The sequence below is a fragment of the Macaca nemestrina genome, chromosome 20 (assembly GCF_043159975.1).
Source record: "Macaca nemestrina isolate mMacNem1 chromosome 20, mMacNem.hap1, whole genome shotgun sequence".
In the NCBI taxonomy this organism is placed as follows: Eukaryota; Metazoa; Chordata; class Mammalia; order Primates; family Cercopithecidae; genus Macaca; species Macaca nemestrina.
The window spans coordinates 15,744,389-15,759,596 of record NC_092144.1 but is presented as its reverse complement, the minus strand read 5'-3'; the positions used below and the strand labels follow the sequence as shown (position 1 = coordinate 15,759,596).

General features: G+C 51.2%; 1 protein-coding gene across 10 annotated transcripts in view; it reads right to left on the bottom strand.

Moving 5' to 3' along the window:
- Positions 1-15,166, bottom strand: part of C20H19orf44 (chromosome 20 C19orf44 homolog) — a 24,624-nt gene extending 9,458 nt beyond the window's left edge. For 7 of the 10 annotated variants that reach the window (XR_011617374.1, XM_071086031.1, XM_071086032.1 and 4 more), the window contains exons 1-5: positions 14,993-15,166; positions 12,455-13,214; positions 10,211-10,526; positions 6,136-6,209; positions 1,997-2,486 (exon numbers count right to left, since the gene is read on the bottom strand). Coding sequence is in view for 9 of the 10 variants with exons in the window: in XM_071086031.1 (XP_070942132.1) it covers positions 1,997-2,486; positions 6,136-6,209; positions 10,211-10,526; positions 12,455-13,213 (1,639 nt within the window). In the remaining variant the exon portion in view is untranslated. Of the gene's footprint in view, positions 1-1,996; positions 2,487-6,135; positions 6,210-10,210; positions 10,527-12,454; positions 13,215-14,971 lie in introns of all 10 variants that reach the window. The other 3 variants (XM_071086029.1, XM_071086030.1, XM_071086034.1) reach the window with 3 other exon arrangements.
- Positions 15,167-15,208: the final 42 nt, after the last annotated feature.

Sequence of the window (15,208 nt, the reverse complement as noted above, 5' to 3'; positions counted from 1 at the left end):
CAGCCTGGGCAACAGAGCAAGACCCCATCTCGTAACGTAACGTAACATAACATAACATAACATAACATCACATCACATCACATCACATCACATCACATAACATCATGGGAATGTTTAAAAGAATGGGGCCTTTCTACCAGCAAGAGCCGAGACTGAAGCCGGGAATGAAAGAAATGCCTGAAGGCCAGGCATGGTGGCTCACGCCTGTAGCCTCAGCACTTTGCAGGGTCAACATGGGCAGGTGGAAGGATCGCTTGACCCCAGGAGTTCAAGACCAGACTGGGGAACATAGGGAGACCTTGTCTCTACAAAAAACATTTTAAAATGATACAGGGGGCTGAGTGTGGTGGCTCACACCTGTAATCCCAGCACTTTGAGAGGCTGAGGCAGGCAGATCACGAGGTCAGGAACTCAAGACGAGCCTGGCCAGCACGGTGAAACCCCATCTCTACTAAAAATATAAAAATTAGCCGGGCACGGTGGCGCATACCTGTAATCCCAGCTATTCAGGAGGCTGAGGCAGGAGAATCGCTTGAACCCGGGAGGCGGAGGTTGCAGTGAGCCGAGATTGCACCACTGCATTCCAGCCTGGGCAAGAGAGCAAGACTCCATCTCAAAAAAAAAAAAAAAGATACAGGGCCGGGCACAGTGGCTCATGCCTGTTATCCCAACACTTTGGGAGGCTGAGGCTGACAGATTGCTTGAGCCCAGGAGTTTGAGACCAGCCTGGGCAATATGGCAAGACCCTGTCTCTACAAAAAAATACAAAAATTAGCCAGGCATGGGGGTGCATGCTTGTCATCCTAACTACTCGGGAGGCTGAGGTAGGAGGATCACCTGAGCCTAGGGAGGTTGAGGCTGCAATGAGCTGTGACTAGGTCACAGCACTCCAGCCTGGGCAACACAGCAAGACCCCATCTCTAAAAACAGAGTGAGAGAGAGACATGTCTGGAAAGTCACCCAGGGTGTTCATTCTCCAGGACAAAGGCATCCTGTGCACTGCAGGGTGTGGAATAGCACCCCTGGCCTCCGCCCAGCAGATGCCAATAGCATTCCCCACCCCGAGTTGTCACAACCAATAATGTCTCCAGACCCTGCTGGAGGCCCCCCATGACAGAATCATCCTGTGGGAGCTGCTACCCTAGTCCTTGGTTCTGATCCTTCTGAACGCTTCAGGGCTAGGAAGACATCGGGACACACCAGGGCAGCAGCCCCTCGTCCGTGGAAGAGGAAATGGTGAGCCAAGGTCCCTGGGTGATTTTTTTTTTTTTTTTTTTTGAGACAGAGTCTCATTCTATCACCCAGGCTGGAGTGCAGTGGCATCATCTCAGCTCAGTGCAACCTCTGCCTCCCGGGTTCTTCTCATGCCTCAGCTTCCTGAGTAGCTGGGATGACAGGAACACACCACGACAGCCAGCTCATTTTTGTATTTTTAGTAGAGATGGGGTTTCCCCATGTTGGCCAGACTGATCTTGAACTCCTGACCTCAGGTGATCCTCCTGCCTCGGCCTCCCAAAGTGCTGGAATTCCAGGTGTGAGCCACCTTGCCTGGCCAACCTCTCCAGGTGATTAATAACAAGAGTCCAGGCCGGGCGCGGTGGCTCAAGCCTGTAATCCCAGCACTTTGGGAGGCCGAGGCGGGCGGATCACAAGGTCAGGAGATCGAGACCACAGTGAAACCCCGTCTCTACTAAAAATACAAAAAAATTAGCCGGGCGCGGTGGCGGGCGCCTGTAGTCCTAGCTACTCAGGAGGCTGAGGCAGGAGAATGGCGTGAACCCAGGAGGCGGAGCTTGCAGTGAGCCGAGATCGCGCCACTGCACTCCAGCCTGGGCAACAGCGTGAGACTCCGTCTCAAAAAAAAAAAAAAAAAAAATAATAACAAGAGTCCAGATCTCGGGAACCTGAGCTCTCCCACGTGTCTCCCAGGATGCTGTAAACCACACGCTGAGCTCCTGTCCGGGCTGCCCCGGCCCCCGCGGGCCCCAGTGCTTACCTTTGGTCCACTCGTAGGTGAAGGTGGGGTCCGGCGTCTGCACAGCTATGTCCTTCACAAGCACCCTTGTCACGTGCCTGCCCGACTTTTTCCTAGCCTCGGCTGTTTGTGGAAAGTCTGTCTTCGCACTTGAAGAGGATTCAGACAGAGCGTCCAGTGTTCTGTCAAGAGACTCCTTGGAACGGGCCGTTGGCTCAGATGCCGTCAGACTTGGAGAGTTTTCAAAATCCTCAGAATAAGCTGAGCTGACTGTGTTCACCATGGGGGCTTCAGATGGTGGCTGCATGCTGGAAATGCTGTCCTGCTGGATGGCAGAGGCCGAGCTGGCACTGAGATGCTCTGAGACCTCGCTCTCATCCCCCTCTGCAGAGGCGGCCTTTCCCTGTGATGCCCAGCTCCTCGCCTGGGCCTGCCTGGGGGCATCCGGCCCAGCAGACACCTCGGCTCTGAAGATTTTGCCAGCCGTTTTCTCTCTCTGAGCACTTTCCTCCTAAAATGAGGAATGGCAGAAGTGGCTGGGAAGCGAGTTTTTTTTTTTTTTTTTGAGACGGAGTCTCACTGTGTCCCCCAGGCTGGAGTGCAGTGGCGCGATCTCGGCTCACTGCAAGCTCCGCCTCCTGGGTTCATGCCATTCTCCTGCCTCAGCCTCTCCAGTAGCTGGGACTACAGGTGCCTACCACCACGCCCGGCTAGTTTTTTGTATTTTTAGTAGAGACGGGGTTTCACCGTGTTAGCCAAGATGGTCTCGATCTCCTGACCTTGTGATCTGCCCGCCTCAGCCTCCCAAAATGCTGGGATTACAGGTGTGAGCCACTGCGCCCAGCCAGAAGTGTTTTGGAAAGATCAACATGCTAGGAACACCGTACTCCTAGGAGCTGGGGACCTCCGGCACTCCCGCAGGCAAGGGGAAACACCAGCTCCTCATCAGGTGTGGGCATGGAGTATTCTAAACAGAACTGTGGCATCTTCAGCACGGGATGCCTATGGGGCTGGGAAGCCTGATGGGGTGACGCATGCTTAGGTGGCACATGGATGGCATTTAACATTTCATCATGGACTTAAGGACTTTAGGTGGCTGAGGCGGTAGGATCCTTTGAGCTCAGGAGTTCAAGACCTGCCTGGGCAACATAGGAAGACCCTATCTCTATAAGAAAAAAAAATAAAAATTAAAAAATTAAGTTTCGGCCAGGCACAGTGGCTCATGCCTGTAATCCCAGCACTTTGGGAGGCCAAGGCGGGCAGATCACCTGAGGTCGGGAGTTTGAAACCAGCCTGACCAACATGGAGAAACCCCATCTCTACCAAAAATACAAAATGAGCCAGGCGTGGTGGCACATGTCTGTAATCCCAGCTACTCGGGAGGCTGAGGCAGAAGAATCACTTGAACCCAGGAGGCAGAGGTTGTGGTGAGCCGAGATCACGCCATTGCACTCCAGCCTGGGCAACAAGAGTGAAACTCCAGCTCAAAAAAAAAAAACATTTCATCATAGACCGATGAAATGTTAGGTGGCTGAGGCAGTAGGATCCTTTGAGCTCAGGAGTTCAAGACCTGCCTGGGCAACATAGCAAGACTCTATAAGAAAAAAAATAGGCCGGGCGCGGTGGCTCAAGCCTGTAATCCCAGCACTTTGGGAGGCCGAGACGGGCGGATCATGAGGTCAGAAGATCGAGACCATCCTGGCTAACACGGTGAAACCCCGTCTCTACTAAAAAATACAAAAAACTAGCCGGGCGAGGTGGCGGGCACCTGTAGTCCCAGCTACTCAGGAGGCTGAGGCAGGAGAATGGCGTAACCCCAGGAGGCGGAGCTTGCAGTGAGCTGAGATCCGGCCACTGCACTCCAGCCTGGGTGACAGAGCGAGACTCCGTCTCAAAAAAAAAATAAATAAATAAATAAAATAAAATAATTAGGCTGGGCACGGTGGCTCATGCCTGTAATCCCAGCACTTTGGGAGGCTGAGGCGGGCAGATCACGAGGTCAGGAGATCGAGACCATCCTGGCTAACACAGTGAAACCCCGTCTCTACTAAAAATACAAAAAATCAGCCGGGCGCGGTGGCAGGCGCCTGCAGTCCAAGCTACACGGGAGGCTGAGGCAGGAGAATGGCGTGAACCCGGGAGGCGGAGCTTGCAGTGAGATCGCGCCACTGTATTCCAGCCTGGGCGACAAAGCGAGACACCGTCTCAAAAAAAAAAAAAGAAAAGAAAAAAATAATTAAAAAATTAAGTTTCATCATGCCTGGGGGCAATGGCTTACACTTGCAATCTCAGCACTTTGAAAGGCTGAGGCAGGAGGAATGCTTGAAGCTAGGAGTTCAAGACCAGCCTGGACAACCTAGCCGGTCTCTATCTCTACAAAAAATAAAAAATTAGCCAGGCATGGGTGCATGCCTGTAGTCTCAGCTACTCAGAAGGCTGGGTAGGAGGACTGCTTGAGCCTAGGACATTGAGGATGAAGTGAGCCATGATCCCCCAACTGCATTCCAGTCTGAATGACAGAGTGAGACCTGTCTCAAAAATAAATAAATTGGGCTAGGCAGGGTGGCACATGCCTGTAATCTCAGCACTTTGGGAAGCTGAGGTGGGTGAATCACCTGAGGTCAGGAGTTTGAGACCAGCCTGGCCAACATGGTGAAACCATCTCCACTAAAAATACAAAAATTAGTGGGGTATGGTGACGGGTGCCTGTAATCTCAGCTACTCAGGAGGCTGAGGCATGAAAATTGCTTGAACCCAGGAGGTGGAGGTTGCAGTGAGCTGAGACTGTGCCACTGTAGTCCCAGCCTGGGCAACAGAGCGAGACTCCATCTCAAAAAAATAATAATAAGGCTGGGGGTGGTGGCTCATGCCTGTAATCCTAGCACTCTGGGAGACCAAGGCAGGCAGATCATGAGGTCAGGAGATCGAGACCATCCTGACATGGTGAAACCCCGTCTCTACTAAAAATAGTTAAAAAATTATCCAGGCATGGTGGCGGGCGCCTGTAGTCCCAGCTACTCAGGAGGCTGAGGCAGGAGAACGGTGTGAACCCGGGAGGCGGAGCTTGCGGTCAGTTGAGATTGCGCCACTGCACTCCAGCCTGGGCGACAGAGCAAGACTCTGGTCTCAAAAAATAGTAATAATAATAATAATAATAGGCCAGGTGCAGTGGCTCCCACCTATAATCCCAGCACTTTGGGAGGCCAAGGTGGGCGGATCACTCGCGGTCAGGAGTTCGAAACCAGCCTGGCCAACATGGTGAAACTCCGGCTCTACTAAAATATACAAAAATTAGCCAGGCATGGTGGCAGGCGACTTAATCCCAGCTACTTGGGAGGCAGAAGCAGGAGAATCATTTGAACCTGGGAGGCGGAGGTTGCAGTGAGCTGAGATCAAGCCATTGCACTCAAACCTGGGGGATAAGAGCGAGACTTTCTCAAAAAAAAAAAAAAAGTTTAAAATAAAAAAAATAATAATAATAATAAAAATTTTTAAATTAAAATGTCATCACTATGCATCACAATACATGTATCTGATAGTGCCGGTGGCCACCAGCACAAAAATCACAACAGGGAGTGTGACTGGATACAGCGGGTGAAGTGCTGCCTCCGCGCAGATGTTGTCACGGGCGGCTTAGGTGGGATGTGCTTTAATCACCGGCTAACCAAGGTGGCTTCATCCTGTTAGCACCTAAATCAGGGTCGCTCACCTACTGCACTCTTGACATCAGGGGCCACAGCATTCTTTGCAGTTGGAGGCCACCCAGTGCATTCCATAATATGGAGAATATGGAGCAGGGTTCCTGGCCTCCACCCACTCACAATACCAGTTGTACCTGTCACCCACCCCCAGTCATGACAGCCAAAACGTCACCAGACATTGCCAATGTCCCCTGGGGGGCAGAGTTGGAAACTATAGGCCTAAATGAAACATGACTTGCTTTTCCACATAAGAATCGACATTGGGCCAGGCATGGTCGCTCACACCTGTAATCCCAGCACTTTGGGAGGCCGAGTAGGGAGGATTGCTTGAGCCCAGTTTGAGGACGGCCTGGGCAACAAAGTGAACCCTTCCCCAATTTTTAAATTTTTAAAAATTTTTTTAAAAAAATTTTAAAGCCAAAAACAATCGACAATGAAAAATGACTTTGTTGTACTTACTTCCTGTTCCAAATCGGAGTTCTCACTGACAGCTGGAGACAGATCGCCAAGCGATAAAATATTTATTCTAAACTCTGTAATTAAAGAATTAGTATAGCATTTGAATTTACTTCTTTATTTACTCCATAATTATTTTTAAATCTTACAAATTTCTTTTTTTTTTTTTGAGATAGAGTCTCACTCTGTCACCCAGGCTGGAGTGCAGTGGCACGATCTTGGCTCACCACAACCTCCATCTCCCAAGTTCAAGTGATTCTCTCACCTCAGCCTCCTGGGTGGCTGGGATTACAGGTGCCTGACACCTTGCCCAGCTAATTTTTCTATATTTAGTACAGACAGGATTTCACCAATTGGCCAGGCTGGTCTCAAATTCCTGGCCTCAAGTGATTTGCCTGCCTCGGCCTCCCAAAGTGCTGGGATTACAGGTGTGAGCGCGGCCGGCCTAATATCCCACAAATGTTTAGAAAGATATGAAGACATGCAGTCCCTGTCCTCAAAAAACCAGCCCAAGGGTCCACACACCTTTTCTCCATAGGAGTGGTTCACACCTATAATCACAGCATTTTGGGAGGCTGAAGCACAATGATCGCTTGAGCCCAAGAGTTTGAGACCAGCCTGGGCAACATAGTGAGACCCCATCTCTACAAAAAAATTAAAACATTACCCTGGCATGGTGACATGCACCTGTAGCCCCAGCTACTCAGGAGGTTGAGGTCAGAAAATCTCTTGAGACCAGGAGTTCAAAGCTGCAGTGAACAATGATCACACCACCGCACTCCAGCCTGGAGCATAGAGAGACCCTGTCTCTAAAAAATAATAATAATCCGCCCGGCGCGTTGCCTCACACCTGTACTCCCAGCACTTTGGGAGGCCGAGGCAGGTGGATCACGAGGTCAGGGGATCAAGACCATCCTGGCTAACACGGTGAAACCCCGTCTCTACTAAAAAAAATACAAAAAAATTAGCTGGGCGTGGTGGCGGGTGCCTGTAGTCCCAGCTACTCGGGAGGCTGAGGCAGGAGAATGGTGTGAACCCAGGAGGCGGAGCTTGCAGTGAGCCGAGATCCCGCCACTGCACTCCAGCGTGGGCGACAGAGCAAGACTCTGTCTCAAAAAATCATCATCATCATCATCATCATCATCATCATCCTCATCATCGGGCATGGTGGCTCACACCTGTAATCCCACACTTTGGGAGGCAGAGATAGGCAGATCAACTGAGGCCAAGAGTTCAACACCAGCCTGGCCGACATGGTGAAACCTGGTCTCTATTAAAAATACAAAAATTGGGCCGGGCGCGGTGGCTCAAGCCTGTAATCCCAGCACTTTGGGAGGCTAAGACGGGTGGATCACGAGGTCAGGAGATAGAGACCATCCTGGCTAACACGGTGAAACCCCGTCTCTACTAAAAACTACAAAAAACTAGCCGGGTGAGGTGGCGGCGCCTGTAATCTCAGCTACTCGGGAGGCTGAGGCAGGAGAATAGCGTGAACCCGGGAGGCAGAGCTTGCAGTGAGCTGAGATCTGGCCACTGCACTCCAGCCTGGGCGGCAGAGCGAGACTCCATCTCAAAAACAAATACAAAAATTAGACAAGTTTGGTGGTGCGCACCTGTAGTCCAAGCCACTCAGGAGGCTGAGGCAGGAGAATCGCTTGAACCTGGAGTCGGAGGTTGCAGTGAGCGAAGATCACGCCACTGCACTCTAGTCTGGGTGACAGAGCAAGGCTCCATCTCAAAAATAACAATCATAATAAATAATAATAATAACAATGATACAAAATAAAAGGCTAGCTGGGAAATTTCCAGCTTTTGGGGATAGACTATCTGTTGTGACTACTCAGCTCCACTATCACAGTGTGAAAGCAGCCATAGACAATGTGTAAAGGAAGGAGCGTGGCTGCCTTCTGAGAAAGCTTTATAAAGACAGAAGACAGTCTGGGCGCAGTGGCTCACGCCTGTAATCCCAGCACTTTGGGAGGCCAAGGCGGGCGGATCACCTGAGGTCAGGAGTTGAAGACCAACCTGGCCAACGTGTTGAAATCCCATCTCTACTAAAAATAGAAAAATTAGCTGGGTGCAGTGGTGGGCGCCTGTAATCCCAGCTACTCAGGAGGCTGAGGCAGGAGAATTGCTTGAATCCAGGAGGCGGAGGTTGCAGGGAGCCAAGATATGCCATTGCACTCCAGCCTGGGCAACAAGAGCAAAACTCTGTCAAAAAAAAAAAAAAAAACAGAAGACAGGGCCAGGCGCCGCGGCTCACACCTATAATCCCAGCACTTTGAGAGGCCGAGGCAGGCAGATCACGAGGTCAGGATTTCTTTTTTTTTTTTTTTTTTTTTTTTGAGACGGAGTCTCGCTCTGTCGCCCAGGCTGGAGTGCAGTGGCGCGATCTCGGCTCACTGCAAGCTCCGCCTCCCGGGTTCACGCCATTCTCCTGCCTCAGCCTCCGGAGTAGCTGGGACTACAGGCGCCCACAACCGCGCCCGGCTAATTTTTTGTATTTTTAGTAGAGACGGGGTTTCACCGTGGTCTCGATCTCCTGACCTTGTGATCCGCCCGCCTCGGCCTCCCAAAGTGCTGGGATTACAGGCGTGAGCCACCGCGCCCGGCCTAGGTCAGGATTTCAAGACCAGCCTGACCAACATGGTGAAACCCCGTCTCTACTAAAAATACAAAAAATTAGCCAGGCGTGGTGGTGCGCACCTGTAGTCCCAGCTACTTGGGAGGCTGAGGCAGGAGCATCGCTTGAACCTGGGAGGCGGAGATTACAGTGAGCCAAGATCGCGCCACTGCACTCCAGCCTGGGTGATGGAACGAGACCCTATCTCAAAAAAAAAAAAAAAAGACAGAAAATAGGCCTACTAGCCCCTGGTCCAGACAGATTAGCAGCTGATCAGAGTGCACTGTTGGAAGTTGCTGAGAAGTACACATGTGGTGTAAGGGGTGGGAGGTGGCAGGGCACCCAGCCAGCTGGGGGGAAACGGGGGAAGACTGTGGAGCAGGGGCAGACCTGAGACATGGCCCCAAAGCATCCTATGTTGTCATTTACAGCAAGTTAATAGACTGTGAGTTCTGAAAAAAAGAGTTCTAAATTATATATATATATGTAGTACAGCAAGTGAAAGGCACTGCAGAACCTTAGGGTGGAGGCCAGTGTCTGAACCAAGCGTGTGCCGGCACCCAGGAGTATGGGGTTCTCTGTGGAGATTCTGGTGTTCCAACAGGTTTTTGGGTTTAAAAAAGTTTTTTTTTAGAGATGGAGTCTTGCTCTGTCACCCAGGCTGGAGCACAGTCGTGTGTTCACAGCTCACCGCAGCCTCCAATTCCCAGGCAGGCTCCAATTCTCCGGCTCAAACGATCCTCCTGCCACAGCCTCCCGCGTAGCTGGGACTACAGGTGTGCACAACCACACCCAGTAAATTTTTGTATTTTTTGTAAAGACAGGGTTTCACCATGTTGCCCAGGCTGGTCTCAAACTCCTCCTGCCTAAGCTTTCCAAAGCACTGGGATTGCAGGCATGAGCCACCAGGCCTAGCCTCCAACAGCTTCCAACAGGTTTAAATTGACTCCAGAGATGAGCTGGTAAGCCAGGTGTGGTGGTTCACACTTGTAATCACAGCATTTTGGGAGGCCAAGGCAGGCAGATCACCTGAGGCCAGGAGTTCAAGATCAGCCTGGACAACACAGTGAAACCTGGTCTCCACAGAATACAAAAATTAGCCCAGTGTGGTGGCACACGCCGGTGGTCCTAGCTGGTCAGGAGGCTGAGGCAGGCGGATTGCTTGAGCCTGGGAGGTAGAGGCTGTTGTGACCCATGATCATGCCCACTGCATTCCAGCCTGAGCAACAGAGCAAGACCCTGTCTGAGAATTAAATAAATAAATAAATAAATAAAGATAGCACAAAAATCTGACTTGGCCCCTCAACCAGACAAGAAAGTTGGAAAGCTGAGTGTGTGATGTGACTCCAAATACCCTGCCTGTGGCAATGCCCCGTGACCACTGCATCGGGGGCTCTAAAGGTGGCCCCACCCTTCCTGCCCAAGGTACTGGCTTTGCACCGGGACCGGGATTACCGTCGAGGCTGTTATCAGCACCTTCTGAGACCGGCTCATCCACAGGCTCCGCCTCACTCCTTCCAGGGGAGGACGCAAGCTTGACGTGCCCCATTCTTAAAGACGCTGATTTTGAAAAGGCGCCTGTGATGGAAACTGACGGCGTGTGCGAGGTGGTGTCACCGGACACGTGACTCTGTGGGGAGTCTGCTCTTGAGTGAGCGCTGTGAACGGTTCTCTCTGCTGCCAGGGAGGTTGGCAGGTGTGATGTCTGAGACGGCTTTGCGCTGGAGAGTTCCACACTGGGCACAGTAAATGCTCTCGGCTGAGATGGGACCTGATATAAAACACTTGAAATTAGGCCGGGCGCGGTGGCTCAAGCCTGTAATCCCAGCACTTTGGGAGGCCGAGACGGGCGGATCACGAGGTCAGGAGATCGAGACCATCCTGGCTAACACGGTGAAACCCCGTCTCTACTAAGAAATACAAAAAACTAGCCGGGCGCGGTGGCGGGCGCCTGTAGTCCCAGTTACTCGGGAGGCTGAGGCCGGAGAATGGCGTGAACCCAGGAGGCGGAGCTTGCAGTGAGCTGAGATCCGGCCACTGCACTCCAGCCTGGGCGACAGAGCGAGACTCCGTCTCAAAAAAAAAAAAAAAACACTTGAAATTAACAAACTTATGACAACTAAGGTTTTTGTGGGGTTTGTTTGTTTGTTTGTTTGTTTTTTCAGACAGGGTCTCACTCTGTTGCCCAGGCTGGAGGGCAGTGGCTCAATCATAGCTCACTGCAGCCTCGACATCCTGGGCTCAAGCGATCCTCTCACCTCAGCCTTCCAAGCAGCTAGGACTACAAGCATGGACCACCACACCTGGCAATTTTTTTTTTTTTTTTTTTCTCTGTAGGAATAGGTTTTGCCATGTTGCCCAGACTGGCCTTGACCACAGCTGAAGCATCTACCCACCTAAGTTTCCCAAAGCCCTGGGATTACAGGTGTGAGCCACCATATCTGGCCGATACCTAAGTTCTTATGGTTCGACAGACAGTGCAATTAGCAGGGAGCATGAGACCAACACCGCAGGTATCACATTTTTCTCTTACTGCATCCCCTTTCTCTCTTCATTTCTGAAAGTCACGGTACAATATTTAGGTAAGATAATGTTGGGAGTAGAAAATATTCCGCAAGGCTGGGCGTGGTGGCTCACGCCTGTAATCCCCGCAGTTTGGGAGGCTGACGAGGGCAGATCACAATGTCAAGAGATCGAGACCATCGTGGCCAACATGGTGAAACCTCATCTCTACTAAAAATACAAAAATTAGCCGGGTGTGGTGGCGTGCACCTGTAATCCCAGCTACTCGGGAGGCTGAGGCAGAAGAATTGCTTGAACCAGGGAGGCAGAAGTTGCAGTGAGCCGAGATCGGGCCACTGCACTCCAGCCTGGTGACAAAGCATCGCAGCTACTTGAAAGGCAGAGGTGGGAGGATCACTAGAGCCTGGGAGGCAGAGGTTGCAGTGAGCTGAGATTGCACTACTGCACCCTCCAGCCTGCGTGACAGAGCAAGAACCTGTCTCAAAAAAAAAAAAAGCTGGGTATGGTGCCTCACGCCTGTAATCCCAGCACTTTGGGAGGCCAAGGCGGGTGGATCATCTGAGGTCAGGAGTTGGAGACCAGCCTGACCAACACAGAGAAACCCCATCTCTACTAAAAATACAAAATTAGCTGGGCATGGTGGTACATTCCTGTAATCCCAAACTCAGGAAGGCTGAGGCAGGAGAATTGCTTGAACCCAGGAGGTGGAGGTTGCGGTGAGCCAAGATCACGCCACTGCACTCTAGCCTGGGTAACAAGAGTGAAACTTGGTCTCAAAAAAAATATATATATATATATATAAAATTAGCCAGTCACCGGCTGGGCATAGTAGCTCATGCCTGTAATCCCAGCACTTTGGGAGGCCAAGGCGGGCAGATCACCTGAGGTCAGAAGTTCGACACCAGCCTGACCAACATGAAGAACCCACATCCCTACTAAGCATACAAAATTAGCAGGGCGTGGTGGCGCATGCCTATAATTCCAGCTACTTGGGAGGCTGAGGCAGGAGAATCGCTTGAATCCGGGAGGCGGAGGTTGTGGTGAGCAGAGGTTGCGCCATTGCACTCCAGCCTGGGCAACAAGAGCAAAACTCCATCTCAAAAAAAAAAAAAAAAAAAAAAATTTAAATTAAATTAAATAAATAAAAATAAATTTACCAAAAAAAAAAAAACTTACCGAAAATAGTTTTCTTTCTTCTTCCTCACTGACGTTAACACTGCTGAAGCCTTGACTCGTCTTTTTTTCTCTAGAAGAGTCCATCAAGCTTCCTAGCAATACTTTCATTTCTTCTTCGTCACTGTCTGGAGAATCAAATGTTCTAGCAGGTTCTTTCTGTTTGGGGGTTTGCAAAGTCCTCTCTTTCCCAACAGGTGCTTCAGGGGATATGTTTTTAACAGATGGTTGTTTCTTCTTTAGAAACCTACTAACCTTTGGGTTCTGTGCATTATTTTCGGTGACAGGAAGTTCACGGGCTTGATTCTGGGAAGTTTTGTCTGTGTTCTGGGACGCAAGTTCGATTGCACCCCCGGAGAGGATTCTGTCAGCTCTCTTTGGAAGACTGGCATTGGTGGTCGTTGAGTCAGATTCTGTGTCAGACAAATTCCTCTGCAGCTTCCGATTCATGATCCGGGTTTCCAGCTGGGCCAGCTTCCTGAGTGCGGCATTGGCTCGGATCCTGGAGTCAGTGGTGGGCGGTCTACTTGAGGCAAGGCTGGGTCCACTCCCCAGTACAGGGTTCTCTTTTAGGAGTAAGTGTTTCTCACCTAGAGTTTGGTTTCTTTTTAGAAATCTGCTATGACCAGGTGCTATTTTGGTAAGATTTCTACTGATCTGGAAGTTTCTGATTTCTTCCATTGTTGAATCTTCTAAGGAAGTGTCACTGAAGTCACCAAAAACATCGCGTATGGGACAGCTGGCTTTCCTTGCAGAAGTCATTCTGTGGGGGAAGGGGAGACAATTTTGCATAAGAGTACCAGCTGTTTGGGCCGGGCGCTGTGGCTCCCGCCTATAATCCCAGCACTTTGGGAGGCCCAGGCGGGTGGATCATGAGGTCAGGAGATTGAGACCATCCTGGCTAACATGCTGAAACAATGTAACTATCCATTAATTAGTGAATGGATTACAAACTATGGTCCATCCATACAGTGGAATACTGTTCAGCAATTTAAAAAACAAACACTAATATAATAGCATGCAGGAATCTCAAATACATCATATGAAGGGAAAGTAGCCAAGCCGGGCCCGGTGGCTCACGCCTGTAATCCCAGCACTTTCGGAGACCGAGGCAGGTGCATCACGATGTCAGGAGTTCGAGACCAGCCTGACCCACATGGTGAAACCCCGTCTCTACTAAAAATACAAAAATTAGCGGGGCATGGTGGCGTGCACCTGTAATCCCAGCTACTCAGGACGCTGAGGCAGGAGAATTGCTTGAACGTGGGAGGAGGAGTTTGCAGTGAGCTGAGATCACGCCATTGCACTCCAGCCTGGGTGACAGAGCGCGACTCTGTCTCAAAAAAAAATTAAAAAAAAGGAGCCAGACACTAAACTCCACACACCCTATCATTTCATCTGTAAGAACTGTCAAGAAAATGCAAACCAATAAACTCAGAAAGCAGATCAGGCCGGTGCTGTGGCTCACGCCTATAATCCCAGCACTTTGGGAGGCCAAGGCTGGCAGATCACGTGAGGTCAGGAGCTCGAGATCAATGTAGCAAACATGGTGAAACCCCATCTCTACTAAAAATACAAAAAATTAGCCAGAGTGCAGTGGCATGATCACAGCTCACAGCAGCTTTGACCTTCCAGACACAAGCAATCCTGCTCCCGCCTCAACATCCCGAGTAGCTAGGACTGTAGACGCGAGCCACCACACCTGGCTAATTTTTTATTTTTATCTGTTTGAGAGATGGGGTGTCGCCATGTTGCCCAGGCTGGTCTGGATCTCCTGGCCTCAAGTGATCCTCCCGCCTCTGCCTCCCAAAGTGCTGGGATTCCAGGCGTGAGCCACCACACCCCGCCTGACGCGAAGTTCTAAAGCTGGATGAACTGGATGATGGCGACGACTTCACAGCTTTGTAGATTTACTAAAAATAACGGAGTCGTGGCCGGGCGCGGTGGCTCAAGCCTGTAATCCCAGCACTTTGGGAGGCCGAGGCGGACGGATCACAAGGTCAGGAGATCGAGACCACAGTGAAACCCCGTCTCTACTAAAAATACAAAAAATTAGCCGGGCGCGGTGGCGGGCGCCTGTAGTCCTAGCTACTCAGGAGGCTGAGGCAGGAGAATGGCGGGAACCCGGGAGGCGGAGCTTGCAGTGAGCCGAGATCGCGCCACTGCACTCCAGCCTGGGCAACAGCGTGAGACTCCGTCTCAAAAAAAAAAAAATAAAAATAAAAATAAAAAATAACGGAGTCGTCAGCTTAAAAGTGGCGAACACTATGGTATGTAAATAAAGGCTCAACAAAGTCGTTAAAAACCAACAAACCAAAATTTGAAAACCCTGGCGCCCCTCAGACCATCCTGCTCTTCTCCCCAGCTATGAAGCGACCCGCCCAGGACCACGCTCCAATAGACTCCAGGCAGGGAGACTGAGGCGCGGGACCATCCTGCAGCTGCCCAACCAGCTCAGCCACGGAGAAGGCCCCATTTCCCCGTATCCCCCTCGCGAGCCCGGACGCCCAGCCAGGTCACCTCCCCACCAGCGCTGCCGACCTCCTCCCACGCCGTCCATTCGCAGAGGCAGCCGCCACATTCAGGCCTGAGGGACCGGTTGCCCTGAGCAACAGAGCCAGAGCAGAAGAGACTACATCTCCCGGCAAGCACCGCGTCCCGCAGACCAATGGCGTCCCGAATCACAATCGCGAGGCATCATGGGAGCGGTAGTTCCCTGGCGGACCCGACGTGCCCAGCGCCGCAGCTACCAATGGG